The sequence below is a fragment of the Physeter macrocephalus genome, chromosome 17, assembly GCF_002837175.3.
Source record: "Physeter macrocephalus isolate SW-GA chromosome 17, ASM283717v5, whole genome shotgun sequence".
In the NCBI taxonomy this organism is placed as follows: Eukaryota; Metazoa; Chordata; class Mammalia; order Artiodactyla; family Physeteridae; genus Physeter; species Physeter macrocephalus.
Genome location: NC_041230.1, coordinates 697,685 through 711,122, shown reverse-complemented (window position 1 = coordinate 711,122; position 13,438 = coordinate 697,685). Strand labels below are relative to the sequence as shown.

The 13,438-nt window shown below is 49.3% G+C and overlaps 1 protein-coding gene across 1 annotated transcript in view; it reads left to right on the top strand.

Moving 5' to 3' along the window:
• KLK5 (kallikrein related peptidase 5) overlaps window positions 1-7,398 on the top strand; it is a 9,879-nt gene extending 2,481 nt beyond the window's left edge. The window contains 4 exon segments of the mRNA XM_055079220.1: window positions 172-413; window positions 546-679; window positions 4,219-4,318; window positions 4,321-7,398. Of these exon segments, the coding sequence (XP_054935195.1) occupies window positions 172-413; window positions 546-679; window positions 4,219-4,318; window positions 4,321-4,478 (634 nt within the window). The 3' untranslated portion in view covers window positions 4,479-7,398.
• Window positions 7,399-13,438: the final 6,040 nt, after the last annotated feature.

Here is a 13,438-nt window from a genome sequence, read left to right as displayed (position 1 = left end):
AAAAAAAAAAAATAAATAAAAATTTAAAAAAAATAAAAAATAAAAAGATGGTGTGGGGGATGGATTTGTGGCTAGAGGTGAGGTTGGGGTTGCGAGTAGGTTTGGCATTGGGGTTGACGTTGGATATGGGGATGAGGGTCAGAGTTGGTCGTGATGAGCCATCTTCCCCAGAGTTTTCAGAATGCGTCTTGGCCACCATTCCCTGTCACCCATATATGAATCCGGGCAGCAGCTGTTTCAGTGGATCAAATCCATCCCCCACCCTGGCTCTTCCCACCCCGGCCACTCCAGCGACCCCATGCTCATCAAACTGAACAAAAGAATCCGTGAGACTCAGTATGTCAGGCCCATCAGCATCTCCTCCCACTGTCCGTCTGCTGGGACCAGCTGCTGGACAACCAGCAGGCCCCCGGGTGAGTGTCCGGGTCTCTTTCGATGCCCACCTGTGTCTGCCTTCTCCCCCTCTCTGTCTCTGAGCACCCTTCCCCTCCCCATCTTCCTCCACCACTCACTGTGGCCCTGCTCTGCATTTGTCTGTTTGACAGCTACCTTCCCCAGAGTCCTCCAGTGCTGGAACATTACTGTGCTAAGTGATGACAGGTGCAAGACGGCCTATCCAAATCAGAGAGACGACACTATGTTCTGTGCTGGTGACCAGGCCGGCAGAGACTCCTGCAAGGTAAGGCTAGAGACTTCTCCATTCACTCAGCAGATACACACTGAAACCGACCGTGTAACCTGGAGCCTTGCTATGTGCTGGGGACCCTGCGATGATCAAATCAGTGCTCACAGAGCTCATACTCTGGAGCAGTGCTGTCCAGTAAAAACATAATGTGAGCCTTACAAGTAATTTTATTTGTTTTTTGTGGGGGTTTTTTTTCCCCCACTGTGGGGCATGTGGGATCTTAGTTCCCCCACCAGGGATTGAACCCGTGCCCCCTGCTGTGGAAGCGTGGAGTCTTAACCACTGGACCGCCAGGGAAGTCCTTACATGTAATTTTAAACATTCCAGTAGCTACATGTAAAAAACAGCTGAAATTGACTATTATAATAATATACCCGGGGCTTCCCTGGTGGCGCAGTGGTTGAGGGTCCGCCTGCCGATGCAGGGGACGCGGGTTCGTGCCCCGGTCCGGGAGGATCCCACGTGCCGCGGAGCGGCTGGGCCCGTGAGCCGTGGCCGCTGAGCCTGCGCGTCCGGAGCCTGTGCTCCGCAACGGGAGAGGCCACAGCAGTGAGAGGCCCGTGTACCGAAAAAAAAAAAAAAAAAAAAAATAATAATAATAATAATATACCCTATTTAATCCCATGTATCCCAAGTACCATCATTTCAAATGGTAATTAATATAAAAGAATTATGAATGGAATGTTTTACATTCTTTTATTCTCATAGTAAGTCTTTGAAAGCCAGTGTGTATTTTTTTTTTTTGTTTTTTGTTTTATTTGTTTTTTCTTTTTTTCCTATTTTTTCCTTGTTTGCTCGTTTTTGGTTTGTTTGTGACAGTGAGTATTTTTACACTGACAGCATAGCTCAGTCTGGACTAGCCATGTTTCAAGTGCTCAAGGGCCCCATATAAGCTAATGGCCACTGTATTAGACAGTACAGGTCTCAAGGGAGAGATCAAGACTGTGTTGTATAGAAGGGCAGGATGTGCCCTGAATAAAGATATCACATCTAAGGGCCACCCTTCATACAATATACATCACAGTTTTGTCTTATTTATTTTGGCACATTTCAGGCAGATGCAGTCTTAAGTGTGTCATTCCCATAAAATCTGTAGTATGAAAGTTTTCTGACAAATGCTAGTAAAATGTCTTAAAGAAGGAAAACAGAAACCCATGGTCAGTATTTTTAAAAGAAAATATTTAATAGAGAGGATTGATCACAAAGTTGCTGGAATAGCAAAAAGGTTTAAAAAAATCCTACGGTCAGGAAACTGCATAAACAGGGTAATTTCAGAGAGTGGTAAGGGCTGTGCAGGAAATAAAGCATAGTTTTATGAAAGCAAGTGATGGGGGGGGCAGTATTTGGAAGGGTGATTGGGAAGGCCTCAAAGAGGTGGCATCGGAGCAGAGATTGAATGACACAAAGGAGCCAGCCTTGCAAAGGTTAAGGGCAAGAAAAGCATGTGCAAAGGCCCTGAGGCAGGGAGGAGTTCGGCTGATTCAAAGAATAAAAAAAGAGCCAGCATGTTTGGGGGATAGGGGTTGAGGCTGGAGAGATGAGTGGGACACAGTGTCCAGCAAATATTTCTTCATCCCCAGTACAGAGCTTCTTTATATTCTCATGGGAGCTTTATTTGTTGAGGATGACAGAAATTAAACTGTTACAGCTCAGGACCCTTCCCTGTATTCAGGTCCCCAAAGGGTCTAGAGGAATATAAATTAACAAGCTCTCTGCTGGCAGGATGTATGTTTCAGTAATCTTGGTGTTTAGTAAGCTGTGGGCTCAGACAGCACTCCAGTCCCATTCTGATGGCTGGGAAAATCTCCCCACCCACCCCACTCACCCCCGCAAATCTTACAAATGTGACAGTTGCAGCAACTCCCCAGATCTCCCAATTTAATCTCTGTCCCCACTTAACACTGGAAGCACCCACATCTGGAGAGAGAGGGATGGGTGGCGGGGTTTTTATCAGAAGAAAGCACATCTAATTTGGATGTCAACATTTTAAACCACTTAGCCTTTCTGTAGCCAAGGGTAGTACCTTGCTTTTTTTCCCCTAGACCTCGAGTGGCTTTTTCGTACCAGAGTGTGGTCTGGGTGTGGCCGCTGAAAGCAAGAAATAATAACAATAATACTAATACTATAACACTAATAGCAGTTAACTAGTTGCCAGACGCACTTTTTTTAAAAAATTTTATTTATTTATTTTTAATTTTTTATTTATTTTTGGCTGTGTTGGGTCTTGGTTTCTGTGCGAGGGCTTTACTCTAGTTGCGGCGAGCGGGGGCCACTCTTCATCGCGGTGCGCGGGCCTCTCGCTATCACGGCCTCTCTTGTTGCGGAGCACAGGCTCCAGACGCGCAGGCTCAGTAGTTGTGGCGCACGGGCCCAGTTGCTCCGCGGCATGTGGGATCTTCCCGGACCGGGGCTCGAACCCGTGTCCCCTGCATCGGCAGGCGGATTCTCAACCACTGCGCCACCAGGGAAGGCCCCAGACACTCTTTTAAGTGTTTCAGATGCATCAGCTCAATTTACTCATTTAACCTTTATTATTAACTCTGTTTTACAGGCGAGGAGCGAAGGCTCGGAGCAGTTGTCTAACTGCCAAGCAAAAGAAACTCTGCAAAGAAGTTAAACGAGGGTGAACAGAAAATGATGAGAGAGATGTTGAAATTTAGCGGTCGGGGCAGCTAAGCTTTTTTTGCCTGGGAAAGAGTGTCTGCATTATAATGGGGAAAGAAGCCAGGTTGTAGGTATTTTGCATAAACATAAATAAAAAATGACAGTAAAGAGCGCTGAATATGATCACAGAAGGGTAATTACAGGGAGCTATGGGAAATTGAGCACAGGCAACCTAAATTAGTCCAGGGGAGTGATTCTTAACCCCAGGGTAATTCTGGCCCCCCAGGGCACGTATGGCAATGCCTGGAGATGTTTCGCCTCACCGTTACAGCTGTCTGGTGGGGAGGGAGGGGTTTCCTAGCATGAAGTGGGTATAGAGGTATGCTGCCAGATGCCTTACAAGGCACAGGACGCCCTCCCATAGCAAAGAATCATCTGGTCCCAATGTCGGCGGTGCCCACGTTGAGAACCCCTCACCCAGGGGCTGAGAATTGCCTCTCTGCAAAAGTGAGGTATACGTACGAGGCGGATTGGTGTCAAGGATGGGTGAGGAGTGAGGAAAGGAAAGGAAGGGGTGTCCAGTGGGAGAAACACAATATTCAGAGGTTGGAGGGGAGAGTGAGAGAGAAATAGAAGGAAGCACAGAGACACACAATGAGGGAGACAGACAGAAAAGAGGTTGGGGGTTGGGTAGAGAGGGACAAAGGGGGTTTCTAAAGGGTGAACGTGGGCTGAAATAGTAATATTCTCTCTCTGTGTCCCTTTTTACATGTGTCTCCCTCTCTGCCATTGTCTGGGTCTCCTCATCTCTCTACTTTTCCCACCCCTGCGTCTCTGTTGGTGCTGCCCTGGTCCTTCTTCATCTCTATGACTCCCTCCCTCACCTCCCCACATCGCTGCCTCTCTGGGCCCCTCTTTCTCCTCCACAGGGTGATTCCGGAGGCCCCGTGGTCTGCAATGGTTTCCTCCAGGGCCTTGTGTCCTGGGGAGACTTTCCCCGCGCCCAGCCCAACAGACCCGGCGTCTACACCTCTGCCGGTTCTCCAGGTGGATCCGGGACACTACCCAGTCTAATTCAGGAGTCATCCTAGGACCCGGCATTCTGGCCTCCCTCGCCCCCTGCAAGTCCCCACCTCTGCAGGGACCCCAACACTCCTTCCAGACACCACTTCCTTCCCCAGAATGTTGAGGTTGTTCACCTCTCCAGTGCCCCGCCCCCAGTCTCCTGGAATCAAGGTCTCCCTTCCCAGACAGTGGAGGGACAGGTCCTTCTGGTCAGATCCTGAAGACAGCTCCCTGAATGACCGGGGCGAGAGCTGCACTGCACCTCTGTGTCCCCAGTGCTTCCTTCCTCAGGTCCAGAGTCCACCTTCCCTGCAGCTCTGACCCAAATTTGGTCCCAGAAATAAGACATCTGAGGAGTGGGCTCCGTGTGTGGTCTCTTCCTTGAACGGCCGGGCAGCCAGGAGCAAGTCCCTCACCCCTCGGCACTGCTGTGTTTACTCTATTAGGTTATTTCACTGGCAGGAAACAGAGATTCACTCGGTCTGCTTTTCATTTTATTCATCAATATTGATCGACTGCCAGGAACGTGTCCAGATGCCGGGGATATTGCAACGGGCCTAACAGAGAAAAATTCCTGCTGCGTGAAGCTCCCCCTGTAGCAGGGGAAGACAGACAATAAAAAGATAGACAAACACATTATATACTATAATAAGTATGTGATATGAATAAAAGGAGAACAGGGCATGAGGAAAGAGAAGAACGTTGGGGGGATGTGTATTTACACTGGAAGGTCCGAAGGGTGTGGGAGAGCAGTAGCTACTCTCACCCCCACCTTCACCCCAAGACGTCCACATCCTAATCCCTGGAACCTATGACTATGTGACTTTATATGGCAAAGGGACTTTGCAGCTGTGATTGAATTAAGGCTCTTGAGAGGGAGAGACCAGTAGAAGCCAAAGGGTCCTTATAAGAAGGAGGCAGGATAGGGGGTCAAAAAGAGAGAGAGATTGGATGATGCTATACTGATGGCTTTGAAGATGAAGGGGCCATGAGCCTAGGCATGTAGGTGGCCTCTAGGTAATGAAAAGGGCACAGAAATGGATTCTCCCCTAGAGCCCCCGGAAGGAATTCAGCCCTGCCCGTCAATGCCTTGATTTTAGCCCAGTGAGACAACATTTTGGACGTCTGACCTCCAGAACAATAAGAGAGTAAATCTGTGTTGTAAGCCACTACATTTGTGATCATGTGTTACAGCCGCAACAGGAGACTGACATGAAGGGTCTCTCAGAGGATGTGTCATTTGAGCTGAGACGTCTGGGATGAAAAGGGACCAGCCCCGTGAATGTCTGGTGCTCCAGATAGGAGGGCAAGTGCAAAGGCTCTGAGATGGGGAGAGGCTGGGCATTTCTCAGAATGCAAAGAAGACCAATATACCTGGCAGCTGGTTGCTTTGTTTTCCGAAAAGGTTGGGAAGCCACCAGCGGTTTGAAAGCCAGATGGTGACGTGTGCTAAGAAGATCATCCTGGCTGTTGGTGGAGAACAGCATGGAGCTGCTTATTGGCCGGAGTTGAAAAGGGAGGTGCTTTAGCAACAGGCTCTCCACGACTTGCAGTTGGAAAACGTCAGGACAGAAGCAGCTGCCTCTGGGATCCCTCCCTCTTCCCCCACGTGACCTCGCTTTCACGGTCTCTCTCTTCTCATTTCCTGCAAGGGGCAGCCTCTGTTTTCCATCATTCCCCCTGATAACTGGCTCCAGTGATTGGCTCGTCTTAGAGTTCACAGTCGAGAGAGAGAAAAAACCTGATTGGATGCTCTTGGGAGGTGCCGACTCTGGGTCCAATCAGCTACGGCCAAGGAGGTGGGGCCGCCTAGTGCAGGTGGAGCCTCCAGTCACCCTTTCAGCAGCGGCGGCGGGTAGTCAAGGGAAAGGACACATCCGGAGACACGAGTTTTAGTCTCGGCATCCAGATGTCAACATTATATTTGTTTGGTTCACCCAGCTTTTTATCTATAGTTGTAAACATTTCCTTCTCACTGTTGCCAAGTATATTATTTTGTAAATGTACCCATTTTAACCGTGAATAAGCGTTTGAATAGTTTCTAGTTTCTTCAACAGTTCTAAACCATTTGACTGTTTCCTAATGTAACGTTTGCTAAAACTATGGTGAAAACAGTTTAGGAGAAGCAATGTACTTTGAAGCTCCAACCACCCCATTCCCGTGCTTATTCCTCCTGATGACAGAACCCAGAAGCATCCTGGATCGGGTTTCGGCTCAAGGGTGAGCAGGAGATCAGAAGGGAAGTGTGTGCGCCGGGAGGCAGAAATTGTGGATTGTGCACTTGTCTGACTCAGCACAGGGCAAGCTGGAAAAAACTGAGACGTAGTCGTCATTCTCTGCACGGCGTTACCACCTGGGGCCGTCTGTTGCACGGGGTGGCACGTGCCCTAAATAAAGATGCTCACCAGGTGGCCACGTGATCCAGTTCTAAGCAGTAAGACATAAGCTGCAGTATGATAGATAACTTGGGTTGGAGCTCTAGACAGGAGGACAGACTGGGGAGGAGTGTAAACAATAGTCAGTGTTCTAGTTCTTGGCCTGGATGTTGGGTTCACAGATATTTATTATTTGTTGAAATGAATGAATGAATAACTAAGTAAAATAAAAGAGGGTCATGCATGGATCAGTGTTTTAAAAAAAAGAAGACATAAGCTGAAACCTAGCAGCTGGGTTTTCCTGGGAGGCTTTTGTTTTGCCGATAAAAGGGAGAGCATTATGTTTGGTCCTTCCCTCTCTTCCCACCTGGCATGTAGGTGCCCGGAGGTAGACCAGTCACTTTGAGGATAAAAGCCACAAATAAAGATTCGATTGTGGGATCCCCCTGGTGGCGCAGTGGTTAAGAATCCGCCTGCCAATGCAGGGGACATGGGTTCGAGCCCTGGTCTGGGAAGATCCCACGTGCCGCGGAGCAACTAAGCCCGTGCGCCACAACTACTGAGCCCGCGCTCTAGAGCCAGCGAGCCACAACTACTGAGCCCGCGTGCCACAGCTACTGAAGCCCGCGCGCCTAGAGCCCATGCTCCACAACAAGAGAAGCCACCGCAATGAGAAGCCCGCGCACGGCAAGGAAGAGTAGCCCCCGCTCGCTGCAACTAGAGAAACCCACTCACAGCACCAAAGACCCAATGCAGCCAAAAAGAAATAAATAAAATAAATAAACTTATTAAAAAAAAAAAAAAAGATTCGATCGCAAGAAGCAAGAGGAAGCCTGCATTGTTGGTGACTTAACTTAAGTACCTGTTCCAGGCGTGGACTTCCAATATCTGGTCTCGAAACAGAGAGAATAAAACCTCAAGTGTCTGGGCTACTGGAGTTGGTTTTCAGTATGCTGATACAGAGGAAACGGTGGGGGAAATAAAGTTTCTAGGAGCTAAATGCTGAGCTAAGACACTGTGCAGATTTTCCTTGGCAGATTTGACTTTCTCCTCCTGGATGAGGATGTGTCTTCTCCAATAAGGAGGCTGGCTCCAGAACCCGGGTGGGACGGAGGTCAGTAAAGAGTTTCCAGTAAGGGTGGAGAGGATCAGTACGTTTCCTGCATGGTGATGTAAGCAGTGAGAATAGGGCTGTGGTGGTGCAAGAAATAAGCTTCTTGCCCTACTAGACATTAAGACATACTACAAAACAAAATTAATGTATTTTTTTAAAGTGAGGTATTAGTGCAAGAACAGACAAATGGATCAGTGACACAGAGCAAGAGCTCAGAAAGAGGCCCATGGGAACTCAATGTAATTTTATATACTCTATATAAAATATGTTAAAGTAGCAACTCAAATTCATGGGGGAAAGAAGGTACACTTAATAGATGGTGTTGAGAAAACTGGCTCACGGGGCTTCCCTGGTGTGCAGTGGTTAAGACTCTGAGCTCCCAAGGCAGGGGTCGGGGTTCGATCCCTGGCCAGGGAACTAGCTCCCACATGCATGCCACAACCAAGAGTCCACATGCCACAACTAAGGAGCCAGTGAGCCACATCTAAGGAGCCCTTGAGCCACAATGAAGGAGCCCACGTGCTGCAACTAAGGAGCTGGTGAGCTGCAAAAGGAAGAAAGAAGGAAAGAAAGAGAGAGAGAGAGAAAGAAAGAAAAAAAGGAAGGAAGAAAGGAAGAAAGAAAGAAAGAAAGAAAACTGGCTCACTGTGAGAAGAAAACTAAATGCAGATTCCTATCTGACACCACACATGAAAGTGGGCTCTAGAAGTATTAAAGACCAATATGGGAAATGTACACTTATAAGGTCAATAGAAAAAAATCAAGGAGAATATCTTTGAATCTCTGTGACAGGGAACGACTTCTTAAGACTTCAAAAGCACAGATCATAGGACAAAACATTGATTAGGTTCATTATGTCAAAACTAAGAGTTTAGGTTTAAAGGAAGGTAAGACAGACCATTAATAGGCATTTGTCAGAATGGGAGAAATTACTTGCAATATCAAAAATAGACATGGGACCGATACCTGTAATAGGCGAGAAGCACCTGTGGAATGATAAGAAAAAAGATGGACACCCTTTGGGGAAAATGGGTAAAGGATTTGAGTAGGCAATTTGTAGAAAAGCTATGCATATGAGGCGGATGTTCAAAGCTCATTAGTTATCCGAGAAATGTAAATTGAAACAAGGAGAACTACTCTACACCCATTAGGGTGGAGAAAATTAGAAGAATGGATAGTGTCAAGCGTCGGTAGGGAAGTACACATATTAGAGTGTTCGGGTGCTACTTGGGTAAGGGTGGTGCTTTCAATTCTGAGGAAGGGTCTGGCACTACTTCATCAAATTAAGTATACACACACCTGATGACTCAGCCATCTCTCTCCTGGTTATACATCCCAAAGAAATTCTTACACACCCACAGTGGACACATACAAGGATATGACCTGCAGTGTTCTTTGCGGTGTCTGGGAGTTGGTAGCCACGGAGTGTCCATCCCGAGGGAGGTTGTTGGCTGAATGTGTGGACACCCTCCATGGAGTTCCTGCAGCGGGACAGATGTACGAACACAAACAGCATGAGTGGGTCTTAAAAACACGGTGCTTGTTTGAAAAGCAGCTTGGAAGAGAATGAGATGTGTAATCCAGGGCCGACTGCATACATTAAAATTACACACGCATAAAAACCACACTATACGTTTTGTAAGACTGAGGGAGGGTAGAAAGAAGGAAGGATAACAGAGGGACTCTGGGGCTTCCCTGGTGGCGCAGCGGTTGAGAGTCCGCCTGCCGATGCGGGGGACGCGGGTCCGTGCCCCGGTCCGGGAAGATCCCACGTGCCGCGGAGCGGCTGGGCCCGTGAGCCGTGGCCGCTGAGCCTGCGCGTCCGGAGCCGGCCCGCGTACCGCAAAAAAACAAAAACAAAAACAAAAACAAAAAACGAGGGACTCTGTACAAACCAGTGATGATAATGTTGATAATGATGCATATATGATATTCAACCTCTGACCTAAGGTCTAAAGGGAGTAAAAAATAACCTTGTCAAATTGTCAAGCCACTTCTTGCATGAACGCTGTCCAGGGACAGAGCCCCTTCTGCAAGGCTAGGGAAGCTGTGTGTGTGTGTTGTGTGTTTCTACTCACCGTGGCCGCCTTCTGATATTATTGTATATCCCCGGCTTGTTAAATCAGATGCTTTATCTGAGCCAACATGGCTGATTCTCGCTTCATCGCCAACACACGCACCAAACGCGCAGAATTGGCTCAGGAGATCAGAGAGGCCGAGACTAAGGGCGAAAAGTGGCGCTGGGTGTGCCTCCGAAAGCCGGTGTGTCCTCCACCCGGTGTCCTCACTCTTGAGGTGCTGGATCTTGGCTAGAAACCGAGGTCAGGGAGTGACCCCAATTTTGGTGGTGGGAGGACACACCACATCAGCATCTAATTGTTGGCTACAGAGAGGCTGGCAGTGGGTTACCTTTTATTAGCAATAAGAACGATGATGATGACAGCTGCAATTTATTGAGCGCTGGACACCTCACTGCATTCTCTGCACGCCTTGTCTGTCCGGTTCTGACAGCAGCCTCTCAGGAGCGAGGCTCTCAGCAAGTCGGGAGGCTGAGGGGCAGTGAGGTTGGATGAATTTGGGTCAATTTCTGCAGCTGGTACCCGGCAGAGCCAGGGTGTGAATCAAGGGGGTAGGAGTCCTAAGGTGATGCCTGAAACCTCAACGCGCTTGAGCCAGCAAAAGCAGAGGGACATAGGGCCAAAGCAAGGGAGAAGTGTGGTGATGGCAGGGGCGGAGGGAGGAGACTGGAGGGGGGGAGAGAAAGAGAGGAGGGGGGAGAGACTGAGAGCTTTAAAGGAAGAGAGGCTAGAAGAGATTTAAAGACAGATATACACAGATTAAAGAGGAGACAGAGAGAGAAGCCAGCCCTTTGGGGAACCTTCAGTAGAGACTAAAACAGAACTACAGAGAAAAGTCCTGAAGAAGGACTTAGGGAGATGGAGAGACGCTCTCAGTAAGATAGAGATAGATAGATCGATAGATTGTGGATAGATAGACAGTAGATTGACAGACAGATGATGGTTAGTTAGAGGAAAGAGGCAGAGACAGACACAAAGAGACAGAGACGGAGAGAAAGGTAGGAAGTATTCCTACAGTGAGAGTTTTAAGGATGGGGGCAATTCTGGACCCCGGATTTCCTCTGCTGACCCTGATCTAGCCCCCCCTGCACTTCCAGATGCCTAAGTGCCCCCCGAACCCTGTGGCCTTGCCGTCAGACCTCCAGAGCCCCCACCTCTTTTCCCCCAGGCCCCGGGCCGAGGACCCCATGGGTGGTGTCCGTCCCGTAGGAAAGAGGTGACGGATGCTGCAGCTTTGCGTCTGCTTCCTGTTCTGTACCCGTGGGACTATCTCACAGGGCTGCCATGAGCATTAAAGGAGGGAATGCACGTAAAGACAAGCGCAAAGAGCCTGGCACAGAAGGAGCATGGAAAAGCAGTGGTTTCTGTAACGATTATGAACATTATTACTATTGTCCTGGAGTTCCCTAAGCTGCCCGCACAATTGCCAGGACAGTCATTGATACTTAAGCCCACGCCTATCAGCATCCCCTGGGTGCTGTTCTAAGAGTAAATTGGGTTTTTTTATGACATCTTTCTTGGAGTATCATTGCTTTACAATGGTGTGTTAGTTTCTGCTGTGTAGCAAAGTGAATCAGCTCTACGTACACCTATACCCCCATATCCCCTCCCTCTTGCGTCTCCCTCCCTCCCACCCTATCCCGCCCCTCTAGGTGGTCACAAAGCACCGAGCTGGTCTCCCTGTGCTGTCGGTTTTACACTGGTAGCGTATATATGTCCATGCCAGTCTCTCACTTCGTCCCAGCTTACCCTTCCCCCTCCCCGTGTCCTCAAGGCCACCCTGACCCCTCCTCAGACCAACGGAATCAGGAGTTGCACGTTACATCGCCCGGTGATTCATGTGCGTGATCAAGTCTCAGGTGCGCCACCAAGCTTCCAGGGAGAAGGAATTTTAAACCTGGGGTATTAGACTCCACCGTTTGCTCCATGGCGCCACCTTCAGGCCCATTGAAGAACTGACTCGGGAAAGCCGCGAACGTGGCCGGACGTCTGGAGTCCCACGACCCGGGATGCCGGTTCCTGGGCTAACTTTGCGCAAGTTACTCGACCTGTCGGAGCCGTGGAGGGATCAGACTTCTTACGTGTAACACCGAGATGACAGTTCCACCTCTTGCACGGTGTCTGCCCCAGAGCTGGTGCAGAAAAAAGTGTTCTACCGCTTTGAGGACGCATCCCTGTTTCCCAGACAGAGCCTAGACATAATTTAGGAGACAGGCCACTGAATCCATAGTATTGGGCTTAAATTGTGTCCCCCCCCACACACACAAAAGATAGGTCGAGGTCCTAATCCCCAATACCTCAGAATGTGACCGTATTTGGAAATAGGGTCATTGCAGATGTAATTGGTTAAGACGAGTTCAAACCGATGTAGGGTTTGACCTACATCATTTGACCCTAATCCAATATCACTGTGGCTGTATAAGAAGAGAGAAGCTGGTGTGAAGGCAGACGCACAGAGGAGAATGCCATGTGAAGACGGAGGCAGATGTTGGAGTGATGCAGCTGCAAGCCGGGGAACGCCAAAGGTTGCCAGCCACCAGCGGAAGCTGGGAGAGGCAAGGAAAGATTCTACCCAGTCTCAGAGGCGGCACAGCCTTGCAGACACCTTGACTTCGGACTTCCGGCCTTCAGAGCTGATTTCTGTTGTTGCTGTTGTTGTTTGCGGTACGCGGGCCTCTCCCTGTCGTGGCCTCTCCCGTCGCGGAGCACAGGCTCCGGACGCGCAGGCCCAGCGGCCACGGCTCACGGGCCCAGCCGCTCCGCGGCACGTGGGATCTTCCCGGACCGGGGCTCGAACCCGCGTCCCCCGCATCGGCAGGCGGACTCTCAACCACTGCGCCACCAGGGAAGCCCGACATTTCTGTTGTTTTAAGCCACCCAGTTTGTGGTACTTTATTACAGCAGCCCTAGAAAATGAATACACATGGGAAGGTTGATCGTCTGTGGAAGTTAGATAAGGGCATTAGAAAATACATCAAGATCCCTTTTCTTCAGAGGAAGAAATCAAAGGTAGGTCTACTTGACAGCAGAAGATACACAAATGGCCAATAAGAACATGAAAAGATCTCAGCATCTTTAATCATGAGAGAAATGCAACTTAAAACCACCATCAGACAGATGTTCATAGCAGCTTTATTTGTAGCAGTCCCAGACTGGAAGCAGCCCGGGTGTCCAGCAACAGGAGAAAGGATAGACAAACTGGGGATATGCCTCAGTAATTAAAAAGAACAAATTACCGCTACCTAAGTGAATCTCAAGGTGAAAAATCCTTACACATACGGTACATACCTATATCTCCATTTATATGAAGAACAAGCAAAACTAACCTAGGGGCTTCCCTGGTGGCGCGGTGGTTGAGAGTCCGCCCGCCGATGCAGGGGACGCGGGTTCGTGCCCCGGTCCGGGAGAGTCCCACGTGCCCCGGAGCGGCTGGGCCCGTGAGCCGTGGCCGCTGAGCCTGCGCGTCCGGAGCCTGTGCTCCGCAACGGGAGAGGCCACGACAGTGAGAGGCCCGCGT